The sequence below is a fragment of the Dysidea avara genome, chromosome 5 (genome assembly GCF_963678975.1).
Source record: "Dysidea avara chromosome 5, odDysAvar1.4, whole genome shotgun sequence".
NCBI lineage: Eukaryota > Metazoa > Porifera > Demospongiae > Dictyoceratida > Dysideidae > Dysidea > Dysidea avara.
Window position 1 is genome coordinate 11,878,610 of NC_089276.1, and position 16,890 is coordinate 11,895,499.

Below are 16,890 nucleotides of genomic sequence, written 5' to 3' on the forward strand. Positions count from 1 at the left end.
TTTGCAATAATACGTACCGCAATACGTAGTAACTGTGTATGCCGTTTCCTGCATCATGTCACATGCCAATGAAGTGGTCCAACTTAATGTAGAAATTAAATGATCATTCAAGTTGACAAGTTACATCAGTACACATTAAGTAGCCATTTTGTACAGAATGTATACAATACATGTGTTAAATATAATTTTCACTCTTAATTGTCCTACTTTTTAGTGACACTTTTACCGTCTTCATTTTCATTGGGATTTTCGGCATTAGTTCTTTGAGTCAGACACTTCCGTTTCTTCTTGCTGCTCAAACTTGTAGGTGGAATGGTTACAAAACAAGCGATTACTGCTCCAATAAATGATACTGCAAATGTAAAGATCATTACAGAAACTGCACTACCGTACACATCACTCAGTGGTCCATTGATCAACAATGCCATTACATTTGCTGCAAATCCTGCGCATTTTAAGACAGCACAAGCTCTCCCTAAAAGTATAGTGTTTCCATAAGGCCAGGATTTCCGTACCATACACTGCATCGCTTCATACTTTGATGCCAGAATAAAAGGGAATGTTGAAACTACAGCATTCATCACTGCTATGGCTGGAGAAATAACAAATACGACAACACGGTTAGGACTTAGAGATAGTATTCCACTCTGAATCATCAACAAGACATAAGCTGTTACAAACAGTGGTCTCATTCCAACTAGTTTTATTAGTGGTCCTAATAACAGTGATACTATTAGTCCAACTATTGCTGAAACTCCCAATATAAGTGATCCAAATTTTACACCATCAGTATAGTTATGATATTCTGTGCTGTTTTCTGGGGCAGTCACATCACCACCATACGTAACCTCGCCTACATAGTTTGTAAAAAAGAACACCTGGCTAAAAAATGCTAGAAGACCAAAAAACACTGCAATACATAAGATAACCATCGGTGAAGACATGAACCGCTGAAAATGTAAGTTTCCTATCAGTGACTGTACACAGTTTGTAACACAACCACAATAACCAGCAGATTTTACACTGTCATTAATATCAGGTTTTGTAATAGACGAGTCTTCTTCAACATTATTAACATCTCCGCTGACAGATGAACTAGTTGCTGATAGTTCAATGCTTGCCCGCCCACCATCATGGTTTTCATTATGTCCTAATTCTACATCAACCTCATCATCTGACTTTATGCTAGCATCATCACTTTGCATACAAATGGATTCAATCTGTATGGCTGAACCTGGATCACTCTCCCTATCAACCTCTGCTCCACATACAGTCACAACAGGGGTATTACCTGCTTTGTCAAATTTGGCAAACACTCTGTTTTCCGGACTTCGAGGATCTCGTTCACGTACACTAAATAATGTAATGGTTGTGCAAGCTACCATGATCAACAGTGTCAAACCAAACACAAATTTAACTTGCATACTGAAGTTATCTGATGATGTAAAAAGAGTTGACCAATTTACAGCTCCAATTCCAAAGCCTGTTGCAGAGCCAACCGATAAGCATATTGAATAGATCATGTTTCCTAAGACAACTTGCTTCTGAGGCAGTACATCCAAGACATATGCCCGAAATGGCACCTGTATTAGTGATGCCCCACAGAAGTCTGAAATGAAAGCTGACATAATCACCAGTGAGATAAGTACAGCATCTCGTGCGGAGTCTTCACTGACTAATTTGGCTATATCTTCAACGAACGGGAATAATAATAGTCCAAGAAGTGATGCTAATGAGAGTACTAGTATAAATGGCCTTCGTCTTCCCCAGCTACACTGACATTGATCACTAGCAGAGCCAACGTAGCTCTGGAAAAACATACTTGCTAAAGGGCTGATCGATAGTAGCATGGCTCCATAGAAGGACGACAGACCAAAATTTAAAATGGCAGGAATAAAATAAGCCCCTTGAACTGCCAGTAATAAGTCGATGGATACAGCGAGAGCATTCAAAGCCACTACTCGAAGTAAAGATAGACGGTTCATTAGCAACAGACGGCAAGCTAAGCTATGCGTACTTTCAACTGTACACAGCTACATGCCACTGCTATTTTTATTGTTCAAAAGTATCATGTCGAACCAGCTTAGGCCGGTTTACCTGCTGGTCAGGTTATTAGAGTTCTTTCGTCTCCATAGTAACACTAACAACTCCGCTAAATTTCCGTTTATTATTCCGTATTTCGGGGGAAAAAGAAACTCGAATTGCACGACGCGAGATTTCAACAGGTTACTACGCACGCTGTAGTTATAGCATTTGTTACTAATCTATTTCCACTGTTTTTAGGGATTACATAACGAGGTGCCAGCGGCTGACTTACTTCGGGACTGAATCTCGCTCTGTGTCAGGCGCCATCAGAAATTCAAAGTAAGCGGCTCGTGTGGTTAGTCCTTTTTGTCCATGCAGGAGTTTAGGCAAGTTCTCTGTTCCCGTCCACCCTCAATCCCATATCTTTGCCATCATGCTCATTTAGATCACGGCTCCACTGTTATTTGACTGATGCCTCTAACTCATTGTTACTTTATGTATAGTTCGTTTTGTTTGCTTTGTAGCTAGTCGATGTTTCTGTGTTACTTTTTGTACTATATGTTTTGGGGACCACAGCTATAAGCCTTTTGTGTACTCTTTCTTCGGATAATAATAATAACTTGAACAGGCTCTGCCTTCTGTGTACACACTCCAGTGCCTAACTGGTAAAGTAGATAATAATATACCCTCGCGTCCATCAATTTTCTGCCACCAATTATCGGCAGGTACCAGTTAGCGACACTTGTAAAGTACACAGACTACAGAGTAGATAGAAACACATTGTGGGTTGTCACGCTTTAAAACATTTCTTACACTCTACAAGCTACGCTGGCTAACCATGAAGTTTCATAAAAATTATTTTGTATTGGAAAGTGGAAACCAGTATGCTCAGGGGGTCATCAGAAAAAATCGTCAACGATATTTGACTCTCAAATTCCACATTTTAGTCCAAATTTCAATGGTGAAATTTCTGCTTTAAACTGCCGTATTTTACTATAGAAGCCACCAACAATCTCGCTCGCCACTTGATGACTGTTATACTAAGATACGTGGAAAATATCCGGCATTTAACAAATTTGAGAAGTTCATTTGATGATATTTCACTCAGTGACGGACCCCTTGAGTATGCTTTTGCATCTAACCTGAATATCTCTCGAACGGCTGGCCTCATCTTCGTAAAACTTCTGTGAAACGGATTTATCCAAGGACTGTAATATCTCACAAAAATTTCACAAACAATTAACAAGGTACAGAGAGTTGTTGACGAATTTGCACAGTCTGCCAATAATTGATCAATCACTGAAGTACAGGGTGTCGATAATAGGTACCTCGTGCCAATAATTGGCACACAACAGGCTTTGCAGTTTCACTTGTAACACAATGTTCACTCACATGGGACAATTAAAATTTGGTGCGCTAAGAGACTAAAGACTGCACTATTGAATAGTTCAAACTGGAAGTTCATATGTCATTACAGTACTTGATGAAATGATGCTGATAATTGGTGGCTTACCTTATGTACATACAAAATTATGCGTACTGAATTCTACCGCAATAAAGATCTTAACCCTTAAAGCTACATAAAATTTACAAAATGTAAGCCACTATAGTGGCTATTGATATTCAGACCAATAACTCGTATAGGGAAGGTCACACGGACTTAAAATTTAGATTTTCTGAATGTTGGGGTCATAGAGAACAACATGTGTATGCAAGTGTTATCATTGCAACATTCCTTTACCATGCTACAACAATTTAAACATGGGTATATCTCAAATAATGTTTTAAAGAAGATATACCCTTGAGGCTTGTGAACTCTGTAGATTATAGTCATGTGGAAAGTTTATTCATTGACTGATCTACAAGCTGTTCAAACAGTGTCGCTTTCAACAAATCACTCAAGATTGATTGTCTTGTTGTCATCTTCATGAGCAGAGCATTCCAGTGAACTACCGCATGACGATTTTCATTGATCAAGGACAGATTTTCAACCGAAGTCAGGCCAAGTATACCATGAAACAAGTACAGAAACAGATATCTATGAATATATAACAGTTTTGTTGCCAAAGCAGTTGTTACTTATACATCATGTAATTTCCAAGCTTTTTGTCACTGTGTAGTGGCTTATACGTCTTTATGGGTTAAAGAACCCTGTCAATACCGCTAAACACTATCTCTAAATCTGGTGTGATCATATTTTATCAGTGGTCAGATTCCTATTCCTGTTTCAAACATAATGATGCTGGCTGGTGGTTGTTATTCATTTTGGCTGAATACCTTGAGCAAAGCACTAAAATAAATCCAATAATGAAATTGATTTGCAAATGCATGAGGCAATAATGCAAATTTTGTTGCACTTTCATTACAGCATGAAGGCAGAAATATTAACTTTCTGTTATATACTGTCATGAGTGTTTGGCTAAGCCAAAATATTATCATGAACCACAGTAGTGGTTCATAATAGAGATCGACTATGTTTTTTGCCAAAATTCTAATAGAACACTCAACTAAACACCACCTTAGGAAGCTCCCCCAACCACAAAAGAAACCTTAGAAGTTAAGTATAGGTCCACTGGTAAATATGAAGTCAAAAGGACCCAATAAAAGCACTTTTAAAATAATTGAAATATGCCATTTGTTCATCTTATTATTTTTTCCACAGGGCTAGAGCAGAGGAGGGCGGAAGCGCTGCTCGAAAATATTACGTTAATTGCATATATATCTCTGTTTAGAATTTCACATGAGGCTTAATGGTCGCAATATAAAACTAGCGAACAGTGGGGATCATTAGATATTTAGATTGTACTTCATGTAAGCATTACGATTGTGTACTTTGTTTTGTAAAATCACTTAGTTTTCAGGGCAAAACTGATGAAACACTTTTGTGTGTAGTACACTTGCACTAACCAGGTATGTATATTCTTCAACAAGACAATGATGTCATACTTCGTTACATAATCCGCACGATTTAGTTCATCACACATTTTGTGTAATTCATTTTAATGGCGCTTAAACTGCTTCCACCCTCCTCTGGGGCTAGAGCAAAATGTGATTACTTTTGGGAGATAAAAACTACGTAACTTTCCTTCCTATGTCTTTCTTCGTGTCCATGACCCTTTTTTTTAAAAACACATATTACAATGATAACACCCATTCTCAAGCAAATTTGCTTCTTGTAGGTTGACTTTATCATTGATCTTCTGACTTAGTTTCTGCAAGGGTAACCAATGTGTTAATTGTGTTAATAAGTCCATCTATTCATGTTAACACATTCATTTGGAAACCCTATATCATTGCCTATATTTAACCACAGTATATTAAGTTCATACCAGAGCAACAATGTTGTTGTGCACGCACCACTGCTTATACTTGACTTACTGTGATCACATAGCTGCACAAGTGTGCATGCCTATATGATAAATCAGAAGCCATACTATTGTTGACCACAGCATGCTATACACTGCCTATTGTTGGATATGTCAAAACTGTATCATTCAATAGTAAGGAAACAATACACTGGTGTTTGCTAACTCTGATAATATTAACTGACTACTTAACAGCTACTGTACATGATGACTGACTGACTTTGATATACATGTTTAGTACTGTGCAGCATCAATCACTGGTAGTGTCTAATCACTGGACTGGAATGGACTACTGGACTGACATATTTTTAAGTTTTACACATTTTTAAGGGTGGAGTTACTGTACATTTGGGTGACTTGTGATAACATTTCAGCACTGAGTGGTGAATGTGATACTAAAAAGTACAGTGTGGCTGTGATTTATATAAGCCAAATGGGTTCAATTAAATCTATTCTAATCGCTGCTCAACAGTATCTACTGATATAGATCACAATGATCATGTGTGCCTAACAGTGAGAGAAACATTTTGGGCGAGGGCATACATACACACATGTCAGTATATCTGCTATACAGTAACATACATGGTGTGTGTGAACACACAAACTAGATCCCATCGCATAACTGGTTATATTTTATTACTGGAATGAAATCTCTGTATTCTGTTAATTCTATTACAATATCATTTAGCTATAAGTAGGAGTAGAAAATTGCATGGTCATAGCACAACGGCATACAGTACGGCACACAATACGTAAGGTTTTAAAATAGGTTAATTTAATGTGCCCCCATTACACACAGTTACATATCACGGATTCCAGTGACTAGTCACCAATTCGCAATATAGTACAGTATATGTTATAGAAAGTTGTATCACAATAATCACGTGTATCTCTAATAGTGAGAGAAACATTTTTTGGGTATGCCACTATACCTACATGTCAGTATCTGCTATACAGTAGAGTAGATATCATCAAGCAATGAATAAAATACATTTAATTGAACCCATTTGACTTATCACAACTACTTTTTAGTATCATATTCACCACTCAGTGCTGAAATGTTGTCACAAGCCACCCAAATGTACAGTAATCCCACCTTAAAATGTGTAAAACCAAAATAATATGTCAGTCCAGTATTCCAGTCCTGTAGTCCAGTCCAGTGATTAGACACTATCATAATGACCACCAGCACCTCTTATTATCATGTAAGCTATCCATAAATGGATTTATAAAAAGTAAACAAACTAGTGTAGAAATAATTTTATAAATTGGGAATAGAGCCGGATTGCTGAAAAAGTTAAGAAACAAGAGTCAAACAAGCCAGCATATTAAACACACAGAGATCTCTATTTGGACTCAAATAAACATTTATACAGAAGAATTCTCAGTACTTAGCTGCCCCTGATTAATGGAGAAACTACTGGTTTTTTTTTCTGTTTTTTTCCATTTGTTTCTACCATATCCATTGAGTCCAAATAGAGATCTCTCCGTGTTTAACATGCTGGCTTGTTTGACTCTTGTTTCTTTACTTTTTTCAGCAATCTCTATTCTCATGTTTGAATTTTTAGAATTATTTTTACACTAGTACATATGCATATTCTCTCTTCTGAATTGCCCATAATGGTATGGTTCATCATTCCTATTGAGTGACAACATCTGATGTCACAGTGGCTACATATTCACTTCCACATGACAGAAAATGTTATCATATACTGTGCAGATATTAGTAAGTGTGACTACATATATGTAACTATGTACTAAGATCAATAAACAATTGCTAGCTAGTGCATGAACAATGGAGGAAACAATATAATGTATACTAATCTTATGAAGGCAGCCTGTATAGCATATTAGCTTGTATGTGCTTAAAGTTATACTGTAAGTGGAAATGGTATAAGGTGGATCGGCTATATTTTGCATTGCTAAAGCTGAAAGTAAATTTCTGCATCATTTTGTTTCAATTTTGTATGGTTTTTTTTGAGTGATACATAAATGCATTGATGCTGAGCCATGCATGGTACCTGGAAAATTAAGCTAGGTTGAATGTTGATATCAAGATGTGATATGTTCAACCTTAGTTAGTGCTTGAGAAAGCTCAACATGACATGTGTAATGTATATTGTATACAAATGCATACATACTTCTGTACCATACACACTACTTTTCAGACAATGTACATACAAAGGATGTGAGTCACCTGAAGTACAAATTTAATCCCTACTTTACACTGCTTGGTCATCTGGCCAGTGGGCTAGTGAAGTAACTAAATCCACAACTGACATGTACCTTTTTTTAACAGGAAAGAGCTAAGCAGCCTTAGTTATCATTTCTCAGATAACATTTTGCCATATAAAAGCCTTATTATATGCTGTCACAATCTAGCATAACTTGATTTTCAAATTAAGTCACTATACCAGTTATAATGCTTGTACAGACAGTGTTTACTGGTGCTCTTTATTAAGAATCTAGCATGTGTTATAAACTACATATACATTTATAGAGAAATGAATACAAAGTACAGTGAAACCTGTCTATTCTGGTCATCATAGGGACAAAATTTTCTGACCTCAGTAAGGAGGTGGCTGCATTAGCAGGTTACTTTGTACACAGTTGGCACATGTGGGGATTTTTATAATGGCCAGTTTAGACAGGTGACCTCTTTATGCGGTGACCTGATTAGACAGGTTTCACTGTATAGACATTCTGTATGGGAACACGTGGCTCCAGAGAGCAGTAATGTATACTCCTTGAAACCTGTCTTGTACATGCAAAGTAGTATACTTTATTATATAGTTTAGGCTGTCATGTAGGTACTTTTCTACAGAGACAAAATACTAGAGTGACTACTATGGACGAGTTACTATAAACTAGTATATCCAGATTGAGAGTGGTGGTAAAACAACCCAGAAGGAATGATGAAACTATAATCTAGATGAAGCCATCCATGGTATTTTATTGCATCAGTCATCTAAGAAAAGATTGCATCATGCATCTCAGAGTTATTGCATCAGATGGAATGTGTTGTTTATCATTAAGTATATTCATGACAGTAGTGTACTCTTACCAGTAAGGCAGCTAGCCTTGTACTGAGATGTATCTACATGGCCCTACATGTACAACTCAATCCAGCCTCAGGAAATGATGTCTAACTGTATGCTACACTGTAGCTCTTAAAACTAGTGTCATTGGCAAATCCTTAGTAATATGGTGGTCTATCACTTGCCTCCCTTATAATTTTCATCACCTCATTATACTTATTGTTTTAATTATACCAGTCTATGGTTCTCGTACTGGTATGGCTTTTTACAAAGAGGGAAAGAAGACGGGATATTGATTTCGTTACATTCAGTGTTGAATACTCTATTGAATTATGTAAATAAATTTCAGAAGTCAAATTTCAATCATACACACATACACTGTATACATACACATACAAAATATAGCCTTCATTGCCCTATACACCCTGTACATGGTCACACCTACCCAGTAAACACTAGACTACACTACTCATGATCAGGTTGCTATGCTATAATATACATTAGACATCACTGTGCATGCATGCATAGCTTTTATATGTGAGCATATTTAATGTGGCCTAATTGTAAGCATAACTACACATAAGCCATACGTGTCATAAAGAAACATGTTTGTGCACCTGTATATAGGTGTACAGGCTGGATATAGTGCACCAAGACATGCTATTTTCTATAAAAGTGTAGCATGTCATCCTGGAATTTAGCACTAAGGTACCTCAACCAATTCCATCTTCTGACTTGTTGGTTGCTAAGGAAACTCATTTTAATTAGATGCTAATTGTTTTTTACATGGGTGATGGGTATCACATACTTCAATCTTAATAATGTTGATATCCCTGCATTCATGGGTGTCTTGCCAAAAACTTGAGACATCTATCAGAGCAAATTGTAGAATTTGTTGATTGCTTGAATTTTATAGCAGAAAATGTCCATTTGTAAAAACATAATTGCTCCTACATATAATTATTGCCTATGAAAATTTTAGTGTGTACACAATAAGTGATGAAGTAAAATTTGTTGTACATACTAAATAATGCACTTCAGCAACCAGTGTATTGAAGTTTTGTTAGGGCAATGATGCTTGATACTTGCCCAATTTAACCAGAGTATATGTATATAGTGGTGCACCAAGACATAAACCATAAACTGTTTTTTTTTAAACAACAATTTTACAACTTCTGTTACTTCCACAGCATACAATGAAACACTTATGCATATTGGAGTAAAAATGTGTCAGTATGGATTATTAAAGTGATGCAGAATAGTTAAGCCTTATTATGGTGGTATATATACAGCTATAGATTATGGTGATGTTCTGGAATATCAAGGTCTCAGACTAGAGATGTTTCACAGTATACCAATGGCATACGTATCTTAAATGCCATAATAGCTCCATCTGAGTCATATATGCTCAAAATTTTGCCCGAAATACATAATGCTTTCAGGAATTCCCCAAAAGTTTTTACCTATTATGTATGCTCTTCAATCAGTATTTTCATTGTGATTGCATTATGCTCCTAGGTTAACAGAATTTCTTACGATAACCTTGGAACGTGAATGCTTTATTAAAGTATATATTTCACTACAAAGTGACTGTTCTATACGAACAATGCATTTAAGTGCTCTATTGCATTTTCCACTGACTGCCCTATTAGGGAGTGTCAATCTATTTTCAAGGAATTAAGCTCTATAGTTTGAAATATTGCTAGCATTATGCTGGCATAACACTCTAGCCCATTATGCTGGCATATTTCACGCAGGCCTATTCACATGCATAATAATATATTATGTTTCCAGGGATAAGTGAGTTATAATATATGTTTATCTGTGAATTAACAATACACCCATAATAAATTATATCAACTGATTTTTTTTACAATATATGTACAAAGTTGCATAGTTTAAAATTGTCAAACAAGGTCAATTAACTGTACACACATCTAAAGGAATTTGTGGCTTGTCAAACAGTTTTACAGCAGCTGCTAAAAAATGGAACAGTATTTTTGTGGTTCAAAAGTGGATTATGAGGGAAAAGTGTGCCCTGCATTGCTTTTATGATACAGTATATACAGGTAGTATGGGATACCAGTATATATAGCTACAGTACCATGTACCAGTCAGATCAGTGTAATCACACTTAGTCCCACGTAACACTAGATGTATACAAATAAATAAATTTAAGCATGCAAAACATACAACACTGCATTTTAAAATTGCATAGCGAATACACAAGATTTAAAATGTATTCTTTACTGGACATATATCAGTTCCCAATATATGAAGGAACGTGTTTAAAAAATAATGCATGTGCAATTTTTAAACAGAAGTGTAGTTTGCAGCAGTGAGTTAATTGTAGTAGTAGTGGTTTGTTTACTGTATAGCCTAAATATTTTGAGGGGGAAATTTTTCGCTTTTTCGAGGTTTTTCAGGGTTAACAGTGCTGTAAAGTCTAAATAAATAAACAGTGAAATTTTATCCTTGAAAATTTTAGACCTCCACATATGGAATTGGTTGCGAATCCACGAACTGCTCAACCTCAAAAATATTGCCCCTCGAAATATTTAGGCTATACAATATTAAGTTTTAAAGTATTAACAATGGTTGCTGGTTATTAGAAGTTATGGAAGTATTTAAGCTGCAAAGCATTTAATTAGTATATTTAACAAACACATGTAAAGGCACCTAACACCATGACATGTGTACACAGGAGACAACCAATATATTTGGTCCAGCTAGATCAAGTCAGTAAAATATTCAGTACTAGTGTTACTCAACCATCCTTTAAGCATCGGTACTGTATCCGAACAACAATTACACATAGCTATAGTACTGTAATTTAAAGTTTAAAATACCAAGCATGCATTTGGTTACTGTGATCAGCAATACACATGTTAATATATGAATGAGGAATATAGTCTTAGTGCAAGCAGGTAAAAGCATTCTTTCTATATCATAATCATACATGCCACAGTTTTATAATACCAATGTACACACAGTGATATGCAGCTAGTAAGATGATACAAGAAATTTACTGTATACTGATAGGTTGTTGAGTATTTGAAGTAGCTACCTGTTTAATTATCATGATTCCTCCTTTCTGATAACTCTAACAAATGATCTCCCTAAGAAAATAATCCACATAATACAATTATATCCACACAAAAACAGCCAAGACATAAAAGAGGTGTGGCCTTCAAAAGCCTGGGTAAAACAAGTCAATGTGCTACTTCTAAATACCAGGCACCCATGCACACAGTTGATACTATAATAGTTTATATAAATGCTATGCTATTATTAATTTTTAGATTTGTAAAATAAATTTTGTTTATTTCATAATTCATTTATTATTTTGGAATTTGGTAATTACGTTGCTATGCAACGTAACAAACCACTTGAAACTATGCAAGTGGTTTGCATAGAATTATCTTTTCAAGTAGACACATTGAAAAGATAATTCTATGCAAGTAGTTTCAAGTGGTCAAACAAACCACTTGAAACTATGCAAAGAATTATCTTTTCAATGTGTCTATTGTGTTATCTCATGCAAATTGTTTAGAAAAGCTCCAAGGCTACCCCCATAGATTGTATATTTTTCATACGAAGAATAATATACAATCTATGGCTGTTCACATAAGTATGGGACATGCCCCCTGCACCACAAAGGAATTTGGTAGCCCACAAGGCTAGATATGCTATTTTTCAGTAGTGAAAAGCCCATTTTTCAAGCTGGCACAAATAAACCGCTAAGCTTACCTACCGGGAAGGTTTATACTGGTTCTGTGCAGTCTTCTTTTCTCACATACAGACTACTTTTATCATAAACCATTTGGATGCAGAAACCAAATACATGCATACAAAAACCCCGGCAGCCATGCAAAAACACCTATTGCTTCCCAGCGAACTAGCACTGGGATGCCTGTGCTAGTTCGCTGGGCAGCAATAGCACAATAAGCACTTCATGATCAGTCTTGTGCAGAAATCCTCCGGGGGCAGGACTAGAAACCCGCAGGAGGACTGTCCAGGTCTCATGGGAAGAGGTTGCAGAACCCAAAGTTCCATAATGACCCCATATACACCACCAAACAAGACAGGGCTTATTTGCTTTCCCAGCTTTCCCAGTTGACACCAGGCCACTAACTTGCCACTATACAGCTGGATAGACTGGAGCAATGTGAGTAAAGTTTCTTGCTCAAGGAAGCAACAGCAACACCAATTTGGCTAAGCCAGGAATCAATCTTGGAACCTTTCAAATACCAGGCCAATGTTCTAGCTGCTTGGCTATGCAGCCTCAAATACATACATGCGTACGTACATACGTACAAATATGTTTTTTGGAAAACAATTCTGGTTTTAAAAGTTGTGAAATCAAAAGGTGGTGGTCAAGAAATTGTGCAATGATGCTAATTCCAATTTGTGCATATTAAAATTGATTGGCATTAACATCATTGTAGCTATTTTTTAGTGGCCACCATTGGTTTCCCAACATTTTTCATGCACTTTTTTCAGAGCTTGCAATCTAGAATTTCTATTCGTAGATCTATGAAATTATTAACTTAAATTTAAACGTTTAACCATGCAGGACTTATATTTATAAGGTAGAAATTCATCAGTTGTGATAGCAGTAGCTCAGTGGTTAAGGATTCGGGATTCAGGTGTAAACACTAATAACTTTTTTGACATTTTTATGCACTATTTTAACTCTCCACAGTGACTGTTCTATTAGAGTACTTTAGCCCCTTGGTTTCTGTTTGCAGCTATTACTCCTTTTGTTTTTCAAACCACCAAAAGGCACTGCTATGATGGTTATCCTACGTATGTACACACAATAATATTATATACTGTGACAAAAGTTATATCTTTTATGCAACTAGATCAGTGTCCATAACACCATGAAAATTTATCAGATTTGTAGCAAACTTACTGACTTCACCTTTATATACTTTTTATCTGTGCTGCGATCGAGTTATGCGTTTATTATTTGAAAAAGTGTGTGGAAAGAAGGAAGTAAATTCCTTAAAATAAAAATTTTATGAAGAAAATTTCAAACTTTTATGTCCATATCTCAGGAATAGCTACAACCATATCTGGTGTGGCCTGCCGTACTGTATCTGGTGGGAAACTGTAATGCAAAAAAATGCATGGAGCTTTGAAGAATGGACCATGGAGCTATATACATGAGTGAAAACTGCCTTTTCTTTCTTCCTGTCAATACACTGACAACGAGATCTGCCATAATGTGCCTGAAAAGAGCCAGATCTCATGAGGAAGTCCTGTTGGTGATGCTGTGGCACTTGACCTTACTCTGGTGGAAGGTCAGGTGCCTTCTCTGTGATTGGTGATTTGGTTACAGTTATTTGGCTAGCACGTTTACATCCAGTGCTAGGGGTGGAGGCTAGGGGGCTGATAACCCCAAGAAATAAATAAAATAACAATGTACTCAGTGTGAAACACCGACTTTCTTGGCCTTTGATATAGACACAAAAATCAAATCAGAGGGGAGCATATCTAACACAAGTAGCTAGCAAGCAGACACGGTATGCCATGCAGCGGATATGCCACACCAGTGTGTTGTTATAACGGGTAAACTCCATGCTACTTTTATAAGCACAACAGTTAAATACCTGTTCATCACTAAAAGATTGAGGACATCACATAGTATAAAGAAACTTCAGGCCACTCAAATTACCCATGTGTTACAAAACCATGATTTTGGAATATCCAGTACCTTTGAGTGTATTAGGCACCCCCGAAAAGAATGAATGACTTATCTTCAGCTCATATATTTATTGTCTTGTTGAGGCTACAGATCTGTCTGAAAGGCCTTAAAAGCTAATATTATGGAGTTTACACTATTATAATAAATAATCTTTTGTTTTTGATTACTATTACCCTGCTATTCATGTAGAAGGAATATACCAAACACCTATGCTGTGAAAAGAGGTCAGTGAAAAATGTTGTGAAATCAAAGGTGGCAGCCAAAAAATGGCTGCAATGATTAATCAAGAAATGGCTGCAATGATTAATGTTAATCACTGTTGCTGCAACCACCTTTGATTTCACAACTTTTTCAACTAGGCTTATTGGGGGTGTCCCCCGTTTTCTCAGCTCACAATAAATAAATATTCCATAATGGAGTAATCAGATTCCACTGCAGTAACAGCATTCATACAACACTTCCATGTACTGTACATGTAGTTCTAGAATTTAGATGTACATCACTGCACAAGAAAAAATGCTACACTTGCAAATTAACATTGGTGGAAGCACTCACCCACACTACACACATACACAAAGCTACGGCAGCTGTACAAAGCACAGCTATTGCGGCCCAGCAAACCAGCACTGGGATGCCTGCATGTGCACTACTCAGGTACTTGAGCCTTGTGCAGGAAAATCCAGGGCTAGTAACCCGCAGGAGAACTGTCCAGGTCTCACGGAGAGAGGTTGCGAAACCTAAAGTTCCACAACGACCTCAACAGTGCTGCCTTGGTAAAACAAGGGCAATTGGGCATTGTTTTCCCAGTTAAAACCAGGTACCCATTGATGTTACAGCTGGATGGGCTGCTTCCCCAGTTGACAACAGGCCACCAGGTCCCCAACAACAGCTGGGTAGACTGGAGCAATGTGAGTAAAGTTTCTTGCTCAAGGAAACAACAACACCAAAGTGGTGTAACCAGGAATCGAACCTGGGACCTTTTGATCACCAGGCGCACACACACGCATGCACACGCACACACTATACATCATGATAATTGAAGGGGCCAGCAGCAAAAGGGGACAAGTGCCATTTTGAAATATTAGGTGACCTCATGGTGGACATTAAACACAATTTTAGGACATAATTGAATTATAGTAATATTTGCTAAAAATTGTTTTGAGATTGCCATAAACTTTTAAATTCTGTTATTTAATTAGTGGCAACATTATTCACATGGTTAATACAAGCCATTCTAATTTTTAGAAAATTGAAAATCTAAAATGGCACATGTCCCCCTTTTCCACTGACCCCTTCAATTATTATATCCCCTTACCTCATTAAGCTCTCTAGCTGGCATCAAGTTACTGCACATACAGTACAAACGAAAAACAATTACTAATCTCCAAATGTAGTACATTACAAAACAGCATAATGGTAGCGATGACAAAATAATCAATAGCCACATTATTTCATCAATAAATTTATCAGTAGCAATAGTGTATAATTCAATAACCAAGATGCCGAGAAGCAGCACATAGATCATAGAGTAAACAGCATTGTCAATAAATCTTTTGAAAGGTACCACTAAAATGTGAACCAAAGTAACAACCATCATAAATACAGTAAGCAACAGAAGTGATAAAGTAACTTCTTTTGTCACTACCACGATCAAAAAGAACACAATCCTATACAAGAATATTTGGAGGCCAGCAAAATATTGGAAATTGTCCTTGTAATCACCTTGAAAGGAGTCAATTATTGGCTTCAGCTTGTTGACAAATAGACACCTATTGAAAAGCATGACAACTCGACTATCTCCCCATCCAAAAACAGACACAATCCTAATCACAATCGGATGCAACAATAAGATCAAAACAGGGATCAAGACACACGGTAGTGTGTCGTGCGGCCCAAGAAGCCGGCGCGTAACACCCGTGAGTATATTGACAGGAAGAAAGAAAACGCAATTTTCGCACCTCCGTAGCTCTGTGCTTCCTTGATGAAACAAGACGATTTTTGCTGTGGATATGCCCCCCAACTGCAGCACTCTACATTCCAAATTTGAGCGAAATCGCTTCGCGCGTTCCCGAGATATGCGACTTCAAAAATTGGCTAAGTTTCTTCGTTTTTTTTTTCTTCTTCTTCTTCTTCTTCTTCTTCTTATTTTTCTTTTTCTTGTCGCACACTTACAAAAACTGCTATAAAACTCGAACGCGTTATCCGATTGCCTTGAAATTTGGCACACAGAAGGGGGGTATAAAGGCGCATCTCGGTACCAACTTTGGCTGGAATACCATAAACAGACAAAGAGTTATGAGCGATTATGCACGAAAAATAACACCAATATGTTGTCACGCCTACAGGGTAAACCGCGTATGGGAAGAAGCTGAAAATCGGTGGGTGAATAGGTTAACTATTGAACCTCAAACCTTTTGTGGTTTGAAAGAAATCGAGCTAAAAACCAGGAAGATACAGCGAAAAAATCAACAGTGTGTAACAATTACGCAATCGAGATTAGCTAATTTTTAATATTTTTATTTTATTATTATTATTATTATTATGCTTGCCACGCCTACCAGGTAAACCGCTTGGGGTAATGCTTTCAAAATCGCTGTACAGATGGAGTTATCATCTTAGAAAGGCTCTTCAATGGTGTAGAAGAATCAGACTTAAATCCACGGAGTTATAACACGAAATCCAACTTGGTGTAGCAAGTGCGAGATCGAGATACTCTAATAGAGCAGTCATCCTAATAGAGCAGTCACCC

At 36.9% G+C, this 16,890-nt stretch overlaps 1 protein-coding gene and 2 long non-coding RNA genes across 3 annotated transcripts; 1 reads left to right on the top strand and 2 right to left on the bottom strand.

Moving 5' to 3' along the window:
* Positions 1–83: 83 nt before the first annotated feature.
* LOC136256103 (membrane-associated transporter protein-like) lies at positions 84–2,047 on the bottom strand. The gene has a single exon (XM_066049037.1). The coding sequence runs from the start codon at positions 1,983–1,985 to the stop codon at positions 204–206; it is 1,782 nt and encodes a 593-aa protein (XP_065905109.1). The 5' UTR covers positions 1,986–2,047; the 3' UTR covers positions 84–203.
* A 103-nt stretch (positions 2,048–2,150) lies between these two features.
* Positions 2,151–2,648, top strand: LOC136255502 (uncharacterized). The gene is made up of 3 exons (XR_010700919.1): positions 2,151–2,225; positions 2,284–2,364; positions 2,412–2,648. It is a non-coding gene; the product is annotated as an uncharacterized lncRNA (long non-coding RNA).
* An 8,653-nt stretch (positions 2,649–11,301) lies between these two features.
* LOC136256641 (uncharacterized) lies at positions 11,302–15,999 on the bottom strand. The gene is made up of 2 exons (XR_010701579.1): positions 15,457–15,999; positions 11,302–11,547 (listed from the first exon to the last, which is right to left on the bottom strand). It is a non-coding gene; the product is annotated as an uncharacterized lncRNA (long non-coding RNA).
* Between the last annotated feature and the right edge of the window lie 891 nt (positions 16,000–16,890).

Coding starts and splice junctions, on each gene's coding strand:
- LOC136256103 (XM_066049037.1), bottom strand. CDS start 1,985: ATGAACCGTCTATCTTTACTTCGAGTAGTGGCTTTGAATGCTCTCGCT.